Source organism: Ischnura elegans, chromosome 13 (assembly GCF_921293095.1).
Source record: "Ischnura elegans chromosome 13, ioIscEleg1.1, whole genome shotgun sequence".
In the NCBI taxonomy this organism is placed as follows: Eukaryota; Metazoa; Arthropoda; class Insecta; order Odonata; family Coenagrionidae; genus Ischnura; species Ischnura elegans.
Genome location: NC_060258.1, coordinates 19,873,900 through 19,897,042, shown reverse-complemented (window position 1 = coordinate 19,897,042; position 23,143 = coordinate 19,873,900). Strand labels below are relative to the sequence as shown.

General features: G+C 40.4%; 2 protein-coding genes and 1 non-coding gene across 3 annotated transcripts; 2 read left to right on the top strand and 1 right to left on the bottom strand.

The window, feature by feature from the left end:
• The first annotated feature begins 9,547 nt into the window (after positions 1-9,547).
• LOC124170180 lies at positions 9,548-12,141 on the top strand. The gene is made up of 3 exons (XM_046548878.1): positions 9,548-10,223; positions 10,337-10,533; positions 10,892-12,141. Exons 1-3 carry the CDS (start codon positions 10,081-10,083, stop codon positions 11,872-11,874), a joined length of 1,323 nt encoding a protein of 440 aa, XP_046404834.1. The 5' UTR covers positions 9,548-10,080; the 3' UTR covers positions 11,875-12,141.
• Positions 12,142-13,384: 1,243 nt separating this feature from the next.
• On the bottom strand, positions 13,385-16,962 carry LOC124170176. Its single transcript, XM_046548875.1, has 3 exons — positions 16,671-16,962; positions 16,215-16,428; positions 13,385-14,628 (listed from the first exon to the last, which is right to left on the bottom strand). Exons 1-3 carry the CDS (start codon positions 16,881-16,883, stop codon positions 13,439-13,441), a joined length of 1,617 nt encoding a protein of 538 aa, XP_046404831.1. The 5' UTR covers positions 16,884-16,962; the 3' UTR covers positions 13,385-13,438.
• A 4,798-nt stretch (positions 16,963-21,760) lies between these two features.
• Positions 21,761-21,834, top strand: Trnae-cuc. Its single transcript has one exon. It is a non-coding gene; the product is annotated as a tRNA-Glu (tRNA).
• The last annotated feature ends 1,309 nt before the right edge of the window (positions 21,835-23,143 follow it).

Sequence of the window (23,143 nt, the reverse complement as noted above, 5' to 3'; positions counted from 1 at the left end):
GCCGGACAAAATTACAAAATGGCTTTTTTTTTTGAGTTATAAACTTTAAACTCTGCAATTATACTCAAAAATGATTGAAATTTATGGACATGTACTTCATTTGACATAGATCCTACCCGTTACTGAGATACAGAGGCTCAAACGTGAACAAATTTCCATAAAAACGCCCGTCTTCAATTTCCTCTGAAAATCTTCCGAAGTAAGTAGATGGTGATGTTATGGGTGGGTTCTTGCAGAATAAAAAACCTCATAATCTGTTGGTGTAGTGTTTTTTCTTTAATTTTCCGTAATCTTTAAGAATATTATCGATAAATTGTTACCGTTCAGTTAAAAAATGGCGGACACTGTTTTTTGACAAAGTTTTACATTTAGGTAGGGTTTCAAATGAGTTTTTGGCAAAGTCAGTCGGAGTAACTTATATGAGAGCATTCTTTGAAGATTTCTTGAGGTGCTTATGCAGTTATCTTTGAAGTAAGTTTGCGTCGCCGGAAATTACATCGATTTTTCAATGGCGCGGCGGGGTTCGTTTCCGCACGTCGGGAGTTAGATTAGCCGCGACGCGGTAAGGATATTGAAGCTTTATGGGTTTTATCGCTCAGAATTCACCGTTTTTATATTTTGCTTCAAGACACCGATTCTCAAATGGTCTATGGTGAACGTTGGAGGTTTTTCAGCCGAGGTAAGTGCACGTTTCATTGAAGTGCATTTCGTTTTCTTTGGATACGATCGAAGACCATGCTTCTATTAAAAGCGTTCAAATCTCGAAAAAGTGAGTTGTTTTCCTGGGACTCATACAAAAAATCCTACTAATAACTTCTTTACTCTCCGACCCCTGACCCCCAGGATTCTACTGCGAAAACGGTCGTTTTATGACACTGCGGAGCGGAGCCTTTGACCGTCTTAACGGGGTATTTCCACGGGAACTTCTAGGTTTTTAAAATGTCTATCATACCCTCAGTTATACTTTGACTTATAAATTACTCGTGTCTGTTACACATTTACCACGCTTTCTTCCCCGTGTACTCATTAGGACATTGGTGAACCATGTGTTCTACAAATTAATTGTTTATTTTTCAATTGTACTTAGGCTGTTTCCGCCGTTCATTGTTTTCTGTAATACTTGTGATTTGCCTCCTCACATTATTACACGACTTGATATCTATAAAATAATATTTAAATTGGGGAAAAAATCATTCACTCAGAAATAAAATATTCTACATTATTTATCGCGGGGGCTGAACTTAAGACAAGATCCTGATGCTCTGAAATTTCTCAATGACTTCCTCACTATACTTCCTTCCTTAAAATACTCATCTTATGGCCATACCTTTGTGGCATTTTTTTAGTGTTGCCCCCCCCAAAATTTCTGGTACCCCCCCCAGAAATTCCTCGAATTTCCTCGAACTTCCTCCGAACTTATCCGCAGAACTTAGCGCGAAAAGTTCTTGGCGGGAGGTTTTTTCGCGCAAAGGATTTTTCGCGCAAAAGGACCCTGTAGCAAAATCCTGTCTCTGCAAAATCCTGTCTCTGGAAAATCCTGTCTCTGGAAAATCCTGTCTCTGAAAACCCTGCCTCTGGAAACTCAGCCTCTGGAATCAGCCTCTGAAACAACCCCGAACCAACCTACCTGCAATGCAAGACTTATATAGGACCACTGCGGAGAAATACTTACTCCTTGGCAAGCAAGGGGAAATCGGTGCTAAGGCCTTAGTATTGCACTTGGAGTGAGAAGTTTTACCATTGTCCTATCACAACTCTCTCTCCCTCACACACCTCACCCCAGTATCTCCTTCCCCTCCATGTGTTCCAATGAATATCCCTCTGATTCAACTGATGTCTCCAACCCAGAAGTTGAGGGGAAAATTCTGGCTGGTATGCTGTTGTCTCAAAACCAGGGAATGGTGTTTTGCGGAGCGGCCGTTCTGCAGGCGCAGTGACGCATCAGTGGGGCACTAGTTGAATTCGCCTGGCTACCCCTCCACTCCCTGGAAGAATCCCTCCCCTCAAATCCTGTCTTGTCCTGAACAGGCAATCTCTCTTCTGCTCGTGGCCTGGTCGGAGACACATGTCTAGTGAGGCATGGCAAATTTAGAGCAATTATTCTGCGGGTATTTAGCTGGTGATGTTTCCTTTGGGATCATGAATTACTATCATTGTTTTCTGTAATACTTGTGATTTTGAATACTCTACTTTTGAATAGATATCGAACGATAATAACTCGTAAATTGTTTTTTGGAATTTTTGTCTTGTGAGCTGATTTTCTTGTTTGTGGAGTCTTTCCCTGATCCAGCATGTGATCGACGCGTCGGTCACATGCTGACACTGTTTAAATTCCAATCGATACGACGTATACAATATGTTGGAAGTAAGGAAATAAAACTTTGTAGGGTTAACTGTTATTTAATTATGGTAGGTAAGTCTGCCTTTCAATATAGGTAATGTCTCTGATTTTGTAACTTCTTTCGTCTCTTTTTTTCACCTAAAGCGGATGGGATGACAAAATCGTGTCGACGTCGGCCGTGGATTTTCCCAGATAGTGTCACCTAAATTGTAGAGCCCAGATGTGAGAAGTGCCTCTGGTAGAAGAAAAATTATTTATCAAAAGTTTAGAGATAAATGTAATCAACCAAGAGAAAGTGGAAATAAGACTTGAGTCGTTACCTGTAGCGTCGTTAATCAAACTAAGAGATACAAGGGAACTCATGAATAGGAATTCGTCTACAGCATCCACTTGTTGCCACATTTGTTTATATTTAGAGTGGCCCAAACTTCCATCAAAACCGTACTTAGAGATTAATGTGTAGTTCACCACACATTTTAATTCTTGAGAGGTGGAAGTGGTGGCTAAGCAGGCTATTGTTCTCGATATGGTGTGGGTCAGTGGTACTTGAAGGTTTACTTCGCACATGGTCTCGGTTATTTTAATTCTTTCGTTATAAAAGTCCTTTTTTGTTAGCGCTATTCTGTCGTATCCGGGATACAAATCGTGTCCATGGCTCAGAGCTGTCCTACGGAAAGACCGATATTGACTCTTGGTCAACTCAGACGCAATCATCAAAGACAGTGCCTCTTCCACTGTCATCTCAGTGTGGACCTTTTCACTCGTCCTCCACTAAGAACTCTCATGGCCCGAGTAGGGGTCGTAGTTGTTATTTCTGCAACTAGGTGAGCTGCTGCAGTGTCTCCCCTCTCTCTCAAACTCACAGATGCCGCGAGAGCAAGCCCAGCAGTAGTAGCAGTAGGTTTTAAAGTTTGAATTTTCTTCTGCGTGATATTATTCATGAGGTGCGACAATTTTTTGGCTGCCCGGGAATGCATAGCAAATATAATATGAATTTTGTAACATGATGTTACAGGGGGAATTTTATTTAATTCAATCAATTTGAGAGGAACATATTTTTAGAAAAATACAATACCAACCGGCTGTCGTTGAAGTATCGGGAAAAAGATGCATAACAAATTCTGGAAATGTTATGGATTCAGCGAGCCAACTTTTGTATGTCAGGAAGTCATTGAGAAATTTCAGAGCATCAGGGTCTTGTCTTAAATTCAGCCTCCGCGATAAATAATGCAGCAAATATTTTTTTTCCGAGTGAATAATTTTTTTCCCAATTCCAATATTATTTCATTACTTCATTGGCATTTTCTATTGAGTGGCGGATGGAGCCTATGTAAAATTTAGAAACAATAAATTTGTCAAACCTATGGTTATCCAATGTCCTAATGAGTACACGGGGAAGAACGTATGGTAAATGTGTAAAAGACATGGTAATCTATAAGTCAAAGTAGAACTGAGGGTATGATACACATTTAAAAAAAGCTAGAAGTTCCCGTGGAAATACCCCCGTTAAGACGGTCAAAGGCTCCACTCCGCGGTGTCATAAAACGACCGTTTTCGAAGAAGAATCCTGAGGGTCAGGGATCGGAGAGTGAAGAAGGTATAAGGGTCTCAGCTGGTATCTTTCTGGTAGGTCTTTTTGTATGAGTCCCAGGAAAACAACTCACTTTTTGAGGTTTGAACGCTTTTAATAGAAGTATTATCTTCGATCGTATCCAAAGAAAACGGAATCAACTTCGATGAAACATGCAATTACATCGCATGAAAAACCTCCACTCTCTTCACCATAGACCATTTGAGAACCGGTGTCTTGAAGAAAAACATAAAAACGGTGAATGGTGAGCGTTAAAACCCATACAGCTTCAATAACCTTACCGCGTCGCGGCTAATCCAACTCCCGACGCGCGGTGACGAACCCTGCCGCGCGGTCGAAAAATCAATGTGATTTCCGGCGACGCAAACTTATTTCAAAGATAACTGCATAAAAACCTTAAGAAATCTTCAACAAATGCTCTCATATAAGTTACTCCGCGCGACCTTGCCGAAAACCTATTTGAAACTCAACCTAAATGTAAAACTTTGTCGAAAAATAGTATCCGCCATTTTGTTACTGCACGGTAAGAATTTCTGGACGGTATTCTTTAAGATTACGGAAAATTAAAGAAAAAACACCATGCCAACAGATTATGTGGTTTTTTATTTCGCAAGAATCCACCCATAACTTCACCATCCACTTACTTTGGAAGATTTTAAGAGAAAATTGAAGACGGGCGTTATTATGGAAATTTGCTCACGTTTGAGCCTCTGTATCTCAGTAACGGGTAAGATCTATGTCAAATGAAGTACATATCCATGAATTTCAATCATTTCTGAGTATACCTGCGAAGTTTCAAGTTTATAACTCAAAAAAAGCCATTTTGTAATTTTGTCCGGCTTTTTCCGATTTCCGCCCACTGTGCGACGGTTGGAGTATTTCCCTTGTCTGGACTTACGTGAAAAATCAACTAGATTTACGACGTAACGTCACACCTTAAGAAAAGGGCAGATAGTTCTCGAAACAATGAACGATTTTTGTGTCGATAAAAAAATTGAATCGTTGTATCCGTAACATTTCCAGAATTTGCTATGCATCACTTTGCCGATGCTTCAACGACAGCCGGTTGATATTGTACTTTTGTAAAAATCTATTCCTCTCAAATTGATCGATCAAATAAAATTTCCCCTTCAGATTTATGCTACAAAATTCATATTTTATTTGCCAGGCACTCCCGGGCGGCCAAAAAAACATTTCGCACCTCATACGTGAGATCACTTAGAAGAAAAATTCAAACTTTAGAACTACTACTAATACTGCTGAGCTTGCTCTCGTGGCATCTGTGAGTTTGGGAGAGAAGGGAGATACTGCAGCAGCTCAGCTAATTGCAGAAATAACAACTTCGACCCCTACTCGGGCTAAGAGAGTTCTTTCAAAGTGGAGGAAAGGTCCACACTGAAGTGACAGTGGAAGAGGCACTGTCATTATGATTTGACCAGGAGTCAATATCGGTCTTTCCATGCGACAGCTCTGACCCATGGACACGAATTAATTAACATTAAGAAAAATTAGGAAAAAAGGTAAGCAATATAATTATTACCTTTCCGTTGATCATTTTCAGTAGTGAACAGAACGTGATCGTGTAAATTCCAGAGTTGAAATCATTGAGGTCAACCACAATTGCCTTTCAATATAAGAGCTGATCTTTGAATCCCGTGATGATTGCCTGAAGTCTTTGATGGCGTCGCGCACACGATGTCTCGCGGCGTTCATCCGGGCCTTATCTGCGTTGCCTCTGGATGTCTCTGCCGATGGAATGTGCGACGAAGATAGTTTTTGGTCCGGATAAGACATCGAATGTGGAAAGGAAGAGCGAGATGATTCCAGCTTCGAGCGGTTTTGGTCGGCACCGATTTCTCGATCGCCTCCGTGACGATTTCCGTCAGCATAGCCACTTGCCGGTCGATGTCCTCCGGTGTGATGAAAGGGGTGAGTGGCAGGCGGTGCTCGATACTCGTCGTCACCTCGGCACGATATATCTCCCAATCGGCATTTCGGTAATCTTTGATGATCCGTTGAGGCAGCGCGGCTGGGCGCCGGTTTAGATGGAATAGAACCGGTACGTGGTCGCTGTCCAGCGCGTGTATAAATTTCGCAGACATCGCCGACGGGAGATTATGCAATGCGATATGGAGCACATCGCCTGCCCCTTGCGTGTTGTAACGAGACGCCGTCCGCGGCCCGCTGACGGCAATCCCTCGCTGCGTGATGTTCTTCAAAAGGCGGCGTCCTTTCTGATTCTCGACCCTGGAGTGCCAAGCGGGGTGTTTGGCGTTGTAATCGCCCGCTGCGACCGTCGGCTCGTCAGATGTAAACAATGCAAATTATGTCCTCCGCGCGCAAGGTATTACGCGGCGGACAGTAAACGCTGATGAGTCGCAGCGGGCCGTCTTCCATCTCCAGGGCGATGGCAGTGGTCTCGATCGATGATGGAAAAGTACCTAAAGAGAATCTCTGTGCATTGATGTGGTCCGCGACGATGATCGCCGTTCCGCCGCCGTTGGCGCCGGTATTGCGATCATCGTGGAACTCTTTAAATTTTGGAATAGTCCAGTGGCTTGTCGGCTTCAGCTGTGTCTCTTGAATGAGGGCCTTATCGCATTTTTGGCTCGGCTCTGCAGTTTTCCGCGCCACGGCGCCGCCTGCGTTCCACGAGACGACTGTGTGTTGCTTTCGTTGTAATTTACTGGCCATTGTTGATGTACTGAATTATAGCAGGTAATTGCGCCATGGTGGACGCCAGAAGTTGTAGAGTTGCCTGAAGATTGGCAGCAATTGTACTCATGGCCTCCATGAAATTGTGGATGGACAGAGAAGACAAAGAAGCCGGAAGATTAAGAGGGAGCGGCGGCTTGCAAGCGCTGCTTCTTTTCCCGCTTTGACAGCGGAATCTTGATTGATTCCGCTGTTCCAGCGGGCGGTGCGGGAGCGGGTGTTGGCAGCAGCGGAAAGGAGACATCCAGCCGCTTCTTGGGTGCAGGTCTCTGCGGCGCGGGCGGGCGGGAAGCGTCGGCGCCTTGCCACGCATTCTGCTTGCCAAGAGTTGGCACGCGAAAGTGAGTGCCGCTACCGCCGACTTTAGCGGATAAAACGGGCGTATGCATCTTTCATGCTCAGTCAGACGTTTTTCGATTGTGCGGCCAGTTTCTCCGATGTAAACGTGACCGTACTCACACGGGACGCTATACACTCCCGAGGTTTCGAATCCTGAGAAATTGTTCATCAATCTATACGCCCGGCTACAAAGTGAGTTCTCGCCCAAAATTGTCTCCCGACCCAAGTCTGTAACTCGGTAGAGAGAACTGTTTCTCCCGACCGGATGGGAGAAAACTAGCTCCGATGAGTAGTATGAAAAATTTCTAAGGCGAATCCGTTATATTTGAGCTTGATTTATAGAAAAATTAATCATGTCTAATTTTTGTCAAACTCTTTTCGCCTCCCCCTCCCACGACGGAGCTGTCGGTGCGCGCATAGAAACATCTAGATAAATAATAAGTGATATTGACGTAATTACTGATATTTTATGTACTTTCTATATGTACTTGCATTACTAACATTCCACGGAAGACAGCAGGACCAATCAATTTTCAGTTGACCCACTGGTTTTTAAAGTTAGCAGAGGTTTGCGTTGTTTACGACAACTCCGTTAATTTGAGTGGTATAAACAATTTGTCTTCGGCGAACTGCTAACAATAGATATGGCTTCTTTATATTAAAATTGCAAGTCATAGAAGCAAAAACTACGGGATTGCCAAGCGCTCAAAGTTGGGCAACTGGATTTTACGCGCAAAAATCGGGTACTTTTTTGACGAAAAATTAAGTTCGGGAAACACTATTGAGCCAAAAGTTTTTTAAAGTAAATGATACAACGTAGAAATAAATTCTCTTTCATATGTTATTTGTTGCATTGAAATTGATTGCTTTGTTTAGACGGTAGAGCTCCTCAGACTCGGGTATGTTGCTTTTTTTACAGACAGTAGTAATGGTCTATAATTCTGAAATTTTCACCCGAAAGAAATGGTTTGAATTCGAAGATAATTGTTGAAAGAATGCTCGGAGCGTCTTTCCCGTTTTTATCGAATATGGAAGTATATATAGCGTGTCCAGCCACTCCACGCCGGAACATCATTCATGTCTATCCTTTTAACCAGTCGAGGGCAAAGGCCGTCTGCGGTTAATATCGATAAGGGTCGTTTCAGTTTAGTCGATCGCAATGAAGGAACGGTAACGCCTCTTGATAGTTAAAGGGAGGGGATAAAGTTGAAATTTAAAGGGTCCTTTCTCTCAAAGATTTATTTGAAGACTAGTAAACTCTCTTTCATTTCCGTAAGGGTTGGAATGATTTGGAGTTCTTTCCGAATATTAGGGTAGCCAGGAATTTCGTTTGCGGGGGGGGTCCAAAACCAGGGTACTAAGTATAGGGTTTTTACACTAATTATAACACTTTCATAATCGATGAAACTTCATTTTTCAAAGAAATATTTTGTCGTTTCATGATTTTTCAATATTTTGTTTCCTTTTATTAAGGAACGAAATAGGTTTTTTTATTTCGGGGTCCGGACCCCACGGTCCTCTCCCTCACAACTGTTTACGTACATCTTTATTTCATATTAACCATGGCGTTGCAACCATCAGATTTCTAATGAGGGACTTTTCATTAGATTGTCTTTTCTACTAGTGTGATTTCGCACGTACGGGCGGAGCCTACGTTAATATTGGTTTGACCATGGTTCTGTACATAGGCGGATCCAAAGGGGGGCACGGGGGCACGTGCCCCCTCCCCCGGACCCTTTAAGAATATGCGAGATTTTTAATACGATCCCATTATCATTGCGTTCGTTTATTATCCTTGTGCCCCCCAGAACAATACTTACTTTTTTCTTCTTTTCTTGACCGCGATTAATTAATGGTAAAATAATTCTTGGAGTATAGGTCAAATGTATATGATGCAAAAAAGTTGTAGCGAATGTTTCAGTTTGTATAAAACTCTCATCAGGGCTATGAATGACAGCGGAGCCTGCGTTAAAATTGGTTCGACCATGGATCTGTACATTTCTTGCGGAATTCGTTCAACTCTAACCATGTTTATGCAATGGCTGATATTAACACAAAGGCAACAGACGAAGTGAAGTACCTGGGAGTTACGATAACCTCGAACCTCACGTTGGGAACACATATAAAGAATATTTGCGGTAAAGCCCTGAAGAAATTAGGATTCGTCAAGCGTATTGTGGGAAGATTTTCGGATGAGAAAGTAAAAGAAAGGTGCTATTTCTATGCACTCGTCCGACCGCACCTTGAATATGCAGCGAGCGTATGGGATCCGGTGCAGAAAGACTTAATCCGCGAACTGAATAAAATACAAAGGAAGGCTGCGCGGTTTGTCAAAAATTCTGCTACGGGCGTAAAGACAGTGTTACCCAGATGTTAAGCGAATTAGGCTGGGAGCCGCAGGAGACTCGGAGGCTGCGCGCTACGCTTAGATTGCTTGAACAATAGGGAAGTGCACTAGTTTTGGAAATGCACCAAAAACATTTTTTAATTACATTTCAGAATATGAAAATGCCGTAAAACCACAGTTTAAATCGTAATAGTGTATAATTGATTCGAGATAATTGTCCGAAATATGAACAAATTCAAAGGCCACGAAAACGGGTGTCCATGTTGAATATTTGCCGTGACGTCACAAGGCAGTAGCAGACGGCAGTAGTTCTGCCGTGGTTCTACCACTATTCTTGAATGGAAAAATGACAGAATTTGAGTACATCCGATTATTGCTGTCATAAAATACCTTCAGAATATATATACGGCTGCTTCTCTTCTGAGCACATGACTTCATCATCGCGTATTATGTTCATATTCATTTAAGTGTCAGCTTCATTAAGTAGTGTGAATAGCACATTGAAACTTTAATAAATAAATGATGGTATTTATTTTTCGTTGGTATATTTTGGCACAATGCCATTTATCATGCCAAAACATATTTGTAAGAAATGAGTCAAACTAATAGACCTATTTCAGACGTTTGCTGCAAGACTCATTCGTTGCGTATGTATTCACGACAGACGTGCGTCTTTCGCAAATATAATCATGGGATGTTAGCCGCATTTCCGTTTCAGCTGGTTGTTGCTGTGGTTTGCTGTTCAGGATGGGTTCGAAAAAAGTTAATCTTGGTTGGGAGAAAGCAAATTCCAACAATTTACCCACTGTTGATATATTTATGATCACTGAATTTTTAAAAAAGGAGGACAGATTCAACGTTCCTGAAATGCGAGGCGTTAAGGCTAACTGGTAAGTGGTTTTGTATGAAGGCGTTATCCTATGTAATTTCGTAGATATTACCGCAATATTCAGTTATTGCGGACTTATTATTAATATTAACCCACTCTTATGCATGTTTACAGCAATACCAGGGAATCTTACGGTGACAATGCGATTGGTTACGCACAAATACGAAGGGACAACTACATTTGCAGCATGAAAGCCAGAATATGTCCCGAGCATAAAATTAATGAATCGGGGTATCGCGTTATTTTGGACGTTGACGAGAAGGCTGACATCATCATTAACGTGAATTGTGAAGATTGCCCAGCAGCCAAAGGTGGGAACATTCTAGAGAATTTATGTGAATAAAGGCGATTTTCATTTTTAATCGTTGAATATGGCTGGTCTGGCACATATTAGTACTATTTATAATTATTTTTCAGTGGAATTTATTACTGTATTACTTGGTTTTTGACCAGGGAAGGAATCCACCAGCAAATATTGTTGATTGATTTTATTTATTATTTGTGCAATAGAATTTGTTTGTGGCATCATGAGGTGACATATGATGGATTGGTTATTTTTATTGCATGATGACTATGGTAGTGGCACTTGTCTCTCTCTTTTTCTCACTATGAGGAGGTGGTAGTACTATTATTTTAATGGCTTTAATTGATGTTCCTTGTTTTTCTTAGGGGGATGCAAACATGCTCTGGCATTCCTTATGTGGGTACATCGTCGAAGCGAAGAGCCTTCCCCCACAGATATAGCCTGTTACTGGAAGAAGCCAGCCCTTGCCAGTACTGGGGCATCTAAAAAGTTTTTGATGCTATCGGACCTCCATGATATGAACAGGGAAAAGCATACATCTCTCCCCGACTGTGATAATTTTTTGAATAAAGTACTGACATTTGGTCAAAGAAGACACGTTGACAGCCAGCTATCACGGCATAACTATGAAGTAAATGAACTGATGCAGCTTTCAATATTTAGACTTGCCATAAAGCATGGGGATACAAATTGTCCCATACCATTTGAAGAATTTGTGACTGGAGAAATGAGGGAGGATTTGTGTAAAATGGCAGAAGTTGAAACTAGAAAGCAAGCATTATCCTCTCTCTGGCAAGAACTACGCTATGGGCGTGTTACTGCATCCAAGCTGCATGAGGTCTCCCATTGCCAGACATTGGATGGGTCATTAGTTACCCAAGTACTTGGTGCCATTAAATTGAAACCAAATTTTGCCATGAAAAGAGGAATTAACTTAGAGTCGAAGGTCATTGAAGTGGTGGGAAAAAACTTAAGCAAAAGAATCAAACCCAGTGGTCTGCTCCTTCATCGTGACTATCCAATTTTTGGTGCCTCTCCTGATGGGATTACAGATGACTTTGTGATGGAAGTGAAGTGTCCAGTGAGTGAAAAGGGAATTAAAAAGTATATTGATAATGGCGTATTGAAAAATAGATATAAGGCCCAAATTCAATTGCAGATGCTGATGGCTGGGAAAGAGCAAGGTTTGTTTTGTGTGGCACATCCTGACTTTGAAGTGAGCAAGAAGGTGGACACCTTGTGGGTGCACTTAGATAAAACTTACTTGGGAAACGAAACTGGGAATGCCAAAAAGTTTTGGAAAAGAGGAATACTGCCAAAAGTTTTCCTTTCCTGCCAACACAATTAAAGTTTTCATGCTATTAATATTTCCTAATTATTAAGAAAAACTGCTGTAGGTACCTTGATATATCTGGATATTCTCATGGCATTGGTAATGTAATCACATGAATATATTTGCTATGCTGAAAGCCAAAACAGCATTAAATAAAATCAGGAGTTTACTCCTATTTGTTAGCTACAATTTTGCTTTGTGCTATTCTCAAGAAATATTTATCTTAAGGCAATAGTCAAGCTCTTTTGAATGTTTTATGAGCTGTTGTTTCTACTACATAAAATTACGTTAGTGTTATTTGAACTTGTTATTTTTCAATCCTGAAAATAGTACAATTTTTTATTCAAACTTTATGCTTCACGACCCCTTATTATATATATATATTTTTTAAATCACGAGATGTGGGTCAATGAAATGAGTTCTGTATTGATATGATTGTGAATAATTTATTTTTACCCTGAGGTTGTGGTATCTCCTAGTAATTGTGTCTATCATTGTCCTGGATTACAAATATAGTAAAACTTCACCTATTTGTTTCTTGGAGAACATCCTACAGCAAAAGCCAGCAGTACTTCTCATGGGAGTGGTATGATCATGGCTAATTCCTCGGGATGAATTGTCGAGCACATTTGGGATGAATTGTTGACCCACATCTCGTGATTTAAAAAATATATACAATTTTTTACTCCATTTCACTCACCTCTTGGAATTAATACAGATAATTGAGTAAGGCTGTACTTGCTTTTTTATTTGGCTTCATTGATGGTTAAGATAGTTATTTTGGCATAAATGTTTCTACTTGTAAACTGCTGTGCTGATAGCTTTAATATTTTTGATATCACGCACGTCTCCATAGTTAAGGTTGAGAAGTTGGTTTTGCTTTGTTTGTGTACAGGCAAGGCAATGTTATTGCAAAACTCTTTCCTCTCCCTCTACCTCACCTTCTCCATTACCCCCCATGCCCACAGCATTCAAATTAAACAGCTAAGGCGACAGCAGGCAACCCCACCCTTTGATTGCCCAGTCGTATTCTCCACTGGCTACCCTCACTCTTGCAGTATGAACCAGAACAGATTTTGAAGAAGCTGACTGACCCACCTATCTATATTTATATTAATGAGTACGCCCATTAACTTTATTTAGCACATACTATCAGTTGTCTTCTAAAAATATGTAGATGAAGCAAGCGGACACATCCTGCTTTTGTACCTCGTTCCTCTCTACCAGTGCCCTTTACAGCAATTGCATCCCATGTTGACTTTTCCCTTCTGAGTCCAAACTGATCCTTACCAAATACTAGTTTGTCAATTCCTCTGTTTGCTGAGTTATAGTCCTTTGCTGCACCATCGCCATCCACCCATTCTACATGCAAAACTAAGCTTATAGTCCTACATTACTCATATTCCATCACATTCATCCTGTTCAGCAAGGGTATCAACATGGTAAATTAGGAGTTAAAACATAATGAAAAAAGTCTAAGCTCTTAGTCAATTAATTATTTTATTTTAGGCAAAAGTGTGACTCTAAATATAAAAAACAATAACATAAGAAGGTCACAAATTACACTTGAATTCAGAAATTATTGTCTAATAATAGGCTGTTGTAGGTTAATTAGGCCACAAACAATCTCCATGACTTCATCAGTATACCTGTGCAAACTACGGTCAATGACAGAGTGAGCTTTCAGAAATTCAAACTCTCTAACTCTACTGATAACTCTCTCCACATGAATTCTGAGACTTGCTATTTTCTTTGTCTCAATTACTTCTTCTGCTGAGGGAAATGAACCTGAGGTAACAGAGGGAGGCCTTACCAAGATGCAATTTTTAGTTTTCAATGCTTTACTGGCATGTTTGAAACCTCGGTCTGCCATGACCACTGAGTTAGGTGGCACCTTCTCCATGAAGCCACTGTTTTCCAGGACAGCTATATCTGAGGTTCTGCCCCCAAACCCCTTTGAAATAAAGGTTATGAAACCATCAGGGGTTGCAGAAATGAGATATTTCAATGTATTGCCTTTTTTATACTCAGACCAAGTCAAAGTCTGATGCACTGGATTGGATGGCTTCTCTATTTCTATTTCTAGGCAGTCAATGATGCTTTGGACGTGGTAGAAAGAAAAACGAAATGGAATGGGCAAGCATTTTGTTATTGAAGAAGGAGGGGGCCAATATATGAGTTGCCTTAGATGGTCAGAAATATGGCCAATGGAATCTCTGAATATTTTACATGCATACGTTTTGGAAATACCAAAGCTATCACCTAATCTTTCAAAGGAATCGTTTAATTTAATTTTCATGAGAGTCACATGAATATCTCTTTCTGGAAGCGGCATGCATTTCAATACTCCATACCAATCACTTGGAATGCCCAGATAGAGTTTGCTATTACCCTGTATAGACTTCGTTATCACTGTAATCGCTAGTCTCTTTTCCTCATGACTACATTCAAGGTCTGAATCCATTGAACTGCCATCAGACACAGTGGGCAAACATGAGTTAGATTCAGAGGAATCTTCTGAGGTATATATTTCCCTCAATGTTTGCACACATTTAATGGGGGAGGTTGATGTGCTTGTCTTCTGGCTCTTCACTGGAGAGGTAGCAGTGTCTGACATAGGGACCTTCATGTTGCAGTTTATCCCCTTGCTTCGGTAAGGGGACTTTAAGGACACCTGTACTCCTATCTCAGAGCAATTAGGTCCAGCAGCAGAGGGTACATGAGAAGAATATGGTGATTCTTCTTGGCCACCAGTTTCTTCGTCAAAATCTGTAGAAAATGGATTTAACATAAGATGATGATAATGATAGTAATTTAACACTAGTCAGTTATACTCTTAAAAAGTGTATCAGATAGGATCACATATATCATGCACTCTTTTTATTCCGTCGATACGACCTTCCTACTAGTTTTAGAAAATAGTACTAGTTAGATATTATTGTGCAAGAAAATTATCAAAAGTCTTTCACACAAGAAAGGGTAAACCAGATGAATCTGTGTCATTGAAATTCCATGCAGCTTTAAAATTCATTGAGTAATATAGCCAATCCTCACTGCTGTAGCATTGATTACGTTCAGTTATTCTTAGTAACAGCCCTCCGGCATTAGTAGGTATTTTTAGTAGGTTACTTATTGTAGCTCAGATAACTAACAATTTAGTTCTTCTTTAACAGGACTTCTAATAAATAGACCTTATAAAAAGTTATTCATAATGACAGCAACAAGAATACAATAGATTCGTTCTTGGCTTGGTATATTTCAATCACAGTTGTGAAGGACAAGCTTCAGTTGTTGGAATTGAAGTAAACACATTTAGGCATTGACTAGAAAGTTCATTAGTGATGGTGAAAGTAAATTGTTCGTCTTCAACAAATTGCAAGTAGGATATCGGGGGATGTAGGCGGATTAATGTTTCAGGAAGGTATTCACTGTGAAGGCAACTTAATAACAGCAGGTCATGAACTGTGAAACTACTGGAAACTTAGGTATATTTAGATATTTTATTAAATTTCAATCGAAAGGAACATCATGCATCAGGATAAAAACTAGAAATTCAAAAATTGGAAGGCAAGTCAATAACAGAAAGTCATGAAGTGTGAAATTACTGGAAATGTACATTTAGATATTTAATTTAAGTTGAAAACAACATAATGCATCAGGATAAAACCTAGAAATTCAAGAAGGCCCTGAAGGGCAAGAGAAATGTTTTTTGTTTGTCTGATTAAATCAAGAAAAAGAGGACAAGCTCCTGTAGTTGGGTATGAAGTATTTACCACCAGTGGCATAACTAGGATTATGCTTTGGGAGGGGGGATGAGAGGGGATGGGGAAGGTCGACCTCCTACCCATCCTCCCACTCCCCTTTTAGGAAAATTTTAGAAAAATGACATTCCTGCAAATACATTTCACATAATTTTACCACTTAAAATTTGAGTTTCATTGAAAGGTTATGTTAAAATTTACTATAGGTCTAAAATAGGCAATAGTTTTGAATTATATTATTATTTTTATTTCTCTGAGGCATTGGGGGGGGGGGATCTATCCCCTTCATCCCCCCATAGTTATGACACTGGCTCCAGAGTCTGGGGGGAGGGCACGGGGGCATGTGCCCGGACTCTTGAAAATATGCAAGATATTTTATACGGTCCCATTATCATTGCGTTTTTTTGTATAACGAGGTATCCTTGTGCCCTCCCCCCCCCCCAGAACAAAATTCTGGATACGGCCTTGCTTTTGCCCCCCCAGAAATAAATCCTGGATGCACCCCTGTATCTATTCATTTATAAAGTAATTTGGGCGGTGAATTGACATTCCTCAACAAAAAATCAGGAAAATATTCGTTTTGTAGCTACTTACCAGAAGAGGTAATAACATTTTCCTCGAGGGTCAGATCCTTTATTACTACTTTTCTGTGGCGTTTTTCTATTGACGACTTTGGTTGGAGTTTCCTAGCTCTCTTCCTGTCACTTTGGCAGTCAAATATCCTGGGAATTGTTCCAAATTTGGTCCTGAGCTTAATATTCCCTCCCATCAATTTGTATTCCATAAAATTTTCGAAGTCTTCTTCCATCTATAGAAGAAAATAAATTGGTTAATCTGAAAAACAGTGGATATTGGAATCAACGTTTTGTACAAATATGTAAGAAAATACAAGAAGGGCATAATTCTTCAACCAAACTACTTTCAGTTATGTAGAAATTACATAGGTATACGAGGAGAATGCCCTATTTTGACTCAACACATTTTTTACATGAATGAGGTACCTATTGAGTAAATTATTATCGTATAAATATCAATTAGATCTTACAATACCTTAAAATGATCTTCACAACAGAAAATCGTCGACAGGTAAGAGTCAGGAGGATCACGCCGAGCAGCCTTGAACCATTTATTCCGAATGGCCTGTGCTTTAGGCACGGAAATAAATATCTTCTCAGGCGTCCGTTTCGTCGTCGAGATGCAATTGGGAACAAAACACCATTTATAATTCTTTTTTGTACTCCTGTTCTTCGTACTAGTTGACATTTTTACGAAGCAAACTCCACCGATTCCCGGGAAGTCTCACCACGCTAAAGAAGGCGACGGAATACAGCGATACGGCGATACTCCACTGCGCGTACTGCCTTGTGACGTCACATCTCAATTAACATGGAGGCACCGTGTTTCAGCGCAACATGAAATTTTCCGACTTTCAAAACGTTTTAAAGTGCATACCCCAGATGCAGGAAATAAAAGCGGCTATACTAATATTTCTTTTTTAGTCTAAACTTTCAAATTCGGCAATAAAAAAAAATTAGTGCACTTCCCTATTGAGAATATCTTTAAGAGCGACACACAGAACATAATATTGGAGCCACACTATATTTCCAGGTCCGATAGAAGCGATAAATTAAGAGAGATGTTTTGCCGAGCGGATTGATATAGGAATTCGATTTTCCCCTGAGCCATAAGCGACTTTAAAAAACGCTAGTCCCAACTTCGTTAGAGCACTTCATTTTTTTAAGCTGTAAACGGCTGGTGTACTAACACCCCCTGCCACATGCCTTTTAGGCGGCATGCAGGGTATTATGTAGATGTAGATACATAGGTGGATCTAAAGGGGGTGTACGGCGGGACGTGCCTCCACCCCGGACCCTTTAAAAATATGCGATATTTTTAATACATTATCATTGGGATCGTTTTGTATTACGAGGTATCCTTGTGCCCCAAATCCCCCCCTGAACAAAATCCTTGATCCACTCTTCGTTCCGTAGAGCAATATCTCCTATTTTACTCGCTAGTCGGTCGTTGTAATCTCCCGCGTGGGGGCGCAATCTGACGGTGGAAGGTGGCAACACGTTGCCCGCGAGGGACTGTTCCTGTCGCTCGCTGCACTGCGAATCAGGGAAGGGGGAGGAGGCGGGGTAGGGGTGGTCGCCATCCCCCGTTCCCCTCCCAACCCTCCCCTATCGCCACTGAGCCTCAGAGTATATTGAGCTGCTTCGCGTGGCACCCGTCTTTTGCCCGGCGTTCTTCAATGCGAGTCCCACTGACAATATGGGTCTACAGTCGGAAGCTCTTACTATCTGCACTGTACTGGCCGACTTTGGTTCGCTTTCTTTCACAGCCGTGATTTCGCTCATTCATTGAAACTATATTCAGTCGTAGTACGTTGACGATGTCGCAGCGTTCGTGTAGATGGCTTGCATAGTTCATTTAACGCTGTTAATCAAGAGTAATCTAATTTGAGTTCCGGATTTAAACACTCTTAATCTTTCGCTTTTTCACGAGACGTGCCTTCGTTACGGTGTGGCGCAAAAGGTGTCGTAGTTGGGTAAGTATTTCAAAATTATGTTGATGATTAATGAGTTGCATGCCATTTTTCAATTTAATTTTCTAGATTCGTAGTAATTTTTTAAATACTTTGGCAATTTTTTCTTCTATTTTTCATTTTCTGTGCTAACGTTATCTTTTTTTTACATTTTCAGACCCCAATTGAAGTAACAATAATATATTATCACCGCGATGAGATTACTGGGAGCAGCTTGATTGATTGAATTAGCTCGTGGGACCTTTCCGTTGGCCGGGAGAAGTTCCTGGAAAGAGTATTCCGCTGACATCGTAGCTACTCCACGATTTCAAGTGGCTGATAGCGGTTACCGCGAGATTTGACTGAACCAGAGTTTGGCCGAGGCATTAATCGTACCTGCGAAATTGCCTCGGCCGATAAAAAAGTCTTTGCACAACTTCGGAAATAAAGATTTCGGTGAGTTTTTTCCTTAATTTTTTAACGATGCCCTTTCATAACGTAATTGGCAAAGCAGTGGGGTAGCCAGAAATTTTGTTCGGGTGGAGGGGGGGGGTCCTAAAATTAGATGGGGGCAATTTTTGAAAAATGGGGTGTTCAGTAGAGAGATATAAACAACTCTTAACACTTTTTATTTTCAAAATACTTCAGCTAAAGAATTTTTTTGTAAATTCATGATCAATAATTTTTTTGTTTGATGCAAAGTATTATTTCGTTGTATTACATTTCGAGCAGTGGCCATGGGGTGTGAGGGGGCTCGAGCCCCCTCTAAAATTCGTTATGGGTGTGAGGAAAAAATGTGTCAGGCTTGCTGATTTTCCCCGGAGTGTACAGATATCGAGATTAAAGTTATCAGGGTGCTAATGTTGATCATATGACTCTCCTAAAATGATTAAAAAACTTAAAACTCAATACTTATAAAATTTCCCGGGGCATAATCCCTGGTTTGGGCCCCCCCAAATATTTTTTCTAAGTCTGCACCCCTGATTTCGAGGAGGAGGGGTCCCGACCTCCCCCTGGCTACGATACTGCGGCATAAGTGTCATAGTTTTTGATCCTAAATTACTTGATCACATTTTCCGTATCCCAGGTTAATAACTCCGGCGGTAGATTCTAAGCAACTGAAATAGTTATTACTCGACCCATGATTTTCCGAATCAGTGTCATTCCCACCGTCCCTTTTACCATCTCGTAATCAGTCACTTACCGTAGATACAACCGCGATTCAATGAAAGCGCAAATCGTGACATTACGACCGCTGTTAGCGGACGTGCATTCTGTTTGGCCGAAAGACTGTGTGTGGTAGCTATGGTTTCAATGACCGCACCTTGAATATGCAGCGATATCATATGGGATCCATTGCAGAAAGACTTAATCCGCGAACTGAATAAAATACAAAGGAAGGCTGTGCGTTTGGTCAAAAACTGCTACGGGCGTACAGACAGCGTTACCCAGATTAAGTTAAGCGAATTAGGCTGGGAGCCGCTGGAGACTCAGAGGCTGCGCGCTAGGCTTAGATTATTTGAACAATTGAGATTGGATATCTTTAAGAACGACACGGAGAACATAATATTAGAGCCGCGCTATAATTCCAATAATATTAAGAATAATAAGAAAGGAGATATTTCGCACTCGTCCAGCTATACCTAGAATATGAAGTTATATCAAATGCGATCCGGTGCAAAAAAAACTTAATCCGCGAACTGAATAAAATACTAAGGAAGGCTGCGCGTTTCGTCAAAAACTGCGATGGGCGTACAGACAGCGTTACGCAGATGTTAAGCGAATTAGGCTGGGAGCAGCTGGAGACTCGGAGACTTAAATTGCTTGAACAATTGAGAATGGATATAGGTTATTATGCACTTTCCGGACACGCGTCTTTTTGCTATTTTTTCGTCGAATCTACTCATAACGGTGTCCTGATTACGAAAATGATATTTTTGTGGCGGAAAAGCCGGAAAATTACCCAAAATCATTTTATCATCGGACTTAAACAACGTTCATTTGTGACGTCAAGAGTGGGGACTCGAACTTAATCTGAGCAAATGCATGGCGGTACATTTTTTGCGGAATTCGTCCAACACTAACAATGTTTATGCAGTGGATGGCATTAACATAAAGGCAACAGACGAAGTGAAGTACCTGGGAGTTACGATAACCTCGAACCTCTCGTGGGGAACACATATAAAGAATATTTGCGGCATAGCCCTGAAGAAATTAGGATTCGTCAAGCGTATTGTGGGAAGATTTTCGGATGAGAAAGTAAAAGGAAGGTGCTATTTCGCTCTCGTCCGACCGCACCTTGAATATGCAGCGAGTGTATGGGATCCAGTGCAGAAAGACTTAATCCGCGAACTGAATAAAATACAAAGGAAGGCTGCGGGTTTCGTCAAAAACCGCTACGGGCGTACTGACAGTGTTACCCAGATGTTAAGCGAATTAGGCTGGGAGCCGTTGGAGACTCGGAGGCTGCGCGCTAGGCTTAGATTACTTGAACAGTTAAGAATGGATATCTTTAAGAGCGACTCAGAGAACATAATATTAGAGTCACACTATATTTCCAGGTCCGACAGAAGCGATAAATTAAGAGAGATGTTTTGCCGAACGGATAGATATGGTAATTCGTTTTTCCCCCGAACAATAAAGGACTTTAATAAACGCTTGTCCCAACCTCGTTAGAGCACTTCTTTTTTTTTAATAGCTTTCAACGGCTGGTGTCCTAACACCCCCTGCCACACGCCTTTTAGGCGGATTGCGGGGTATTATGAAGATGTAGATGTAGATGAAATGCGAAAAAAAATCGGGTGAAAAAAATTCCATAAAAAGTGGTCATTTGGGTACTCAAAATATTTTGTAACATTATGGCGAATACAGTCATGCAAATAGTTTTAAAATCAAATGTAAAATAAGCTCATTAACACGTATTACAAGCTAAAACTACTTCCTGGTACTGCACCGCGCGCAGCGATTCCTCGCGTACACCGCGAAATGCGAATATGCCTAGGTGGGTTTGGGTTGGGTGAGGGCAAGGTTTTCACGTAAAAATCACTGTATTTCGGACTTACGTGTAGATTCTTGACATTTCGACCCGCCCACATAATTTCGCTAATGCCGCAATAAACCCGTCTGTCGGAGTCAGACTTCAAGTAAATAAGAATGAATCCTAGTAGGGCAACGACACCGTAGACTTTCCGTAAGTTCTTGTTTTTTTTTCCTTCGAAATTATTTCAAGCTTAGTTTTCAAGCTCAAATTTCAATTGACCCATTGGTTTCGAAGTTAGCAGATATTTAGGTTGTTTAATACAAATCCGCCAATTTCTGTGGTATAAACAATTTGTTTTCTATAAACTGTTATTAATATATCTGGCTTTCATATATCAAAATTCAATGTTATTGGAACGAAAAATTCGAGACTACCAAGCGCTCAAAGGTGGCCAAATTGATTTTACGCGCAAAAAGCGCGTATTTTTTTAAGTAAAAACTTCTTTAGCGGTGTTAAGCACTTTTGCGGGATGGGGAAAAAGCATAGAATTCGCGGGAGAGTGACCGACCCGACACCGCGATCGCTACAGCGAGATCTTTATTTCGGTCTTAAAATTCGTCTCTTGATATCTTATCCTCGGTAGTGTAGTGGTCAGTATCCCCGCCTCTCACGCGGGAGACCGGGGTTCGATTCCCCGCTGGGAGGAATATGATTCTCAATCTCACACAATTTAACAAATTTTACAATGGATATTTCAACTACGCAGGCTGACTAGGTGTAGTAAATAAACTTTGTTAATATATTGTTAATATATAGACTGTTAAAGTCATTTTGTTTTAAAATTATTAAAATTGAAAATAAAAATCTACAGAGTATATTGTATAAGTTCATTAAATATAAAGAGCTCGTGCATGAACGTGTAGAAGAGTGTACACGCTCTAAAAATGCAGGTCAGTACATTTTAAGGCAGTTTCTTTTATGTGCTTAGTGAACAATTATAGATTTAAAGCATATTAAATAAAAGAAATAAAAGCATATTATATTTTAATATGTAAATGATGTTACTTTCTATTCATACACATCGTATTTTTCACATATATATTTAATAATAAACAGTTTGCTGAAAAAAATAATTTCAATTTTTGTTGAAAAATGAGTATCACTGGAAAAATTACTTCCTTAATAATATTAAATCTATTTAAAAAATAAATGGATAATAATTATTTCAGTTTTCACTTCTGTCGGCCAGTCCCACGACTGCCCCGTTTTTTTCATACACACACACACACACACACACACACACACACATATATATATATATATATATATATATATATATATATATATATATATGTGTGTGTTGATTATATATATATATATATATATATATAATCAACAGATTTAGGCGTTACTTGGTGGAACGATGAGATATTCATGGTTAAATAAAAAACACAGTACTATTCCACAACCTTATATTTTTGTAGACTACAAAAATATAAGGTTGTGGAATAGTACTGTGTTTTTTATTTAACCATGAATATATATATATATATGTATACAATGTATTGGAAAATCCGAAATGCTCGTGGCACGTAATATAAATAGTTTAAGTTAATGTCGATACACACAGAGACACAAAAAAGAAACACTCACATTGAATAAATAAACTTGAAGCTATCGAAGCACTTCAGGCTTCTTCGTCAGCTGAAGAAATATATATATATATATATATGTATAACGTTTCAGCGGGTTGACCCGCTATCGTCAGTGCTGAAGGTGAACTGCTGCAGGCCGATCCTCCAGAAGCTCTCCTTGGTGAAGTAGTGGGGGTGGAAGAAGGGGAACGGGAGAGGGGGGAAGGGAGGGTAGGGTTTGCTTTGACTATTAGTGGGCAATGTTTAGCCCGGGCGTTTCAAACGCCTTTTCAACCCAAATATGTGCCATTTCCCTCGTTCTCACCTCGATGATGGTTAGGGAAAAACATTTATCGAAGGAACTATTGTGTGAGGCGGTGTG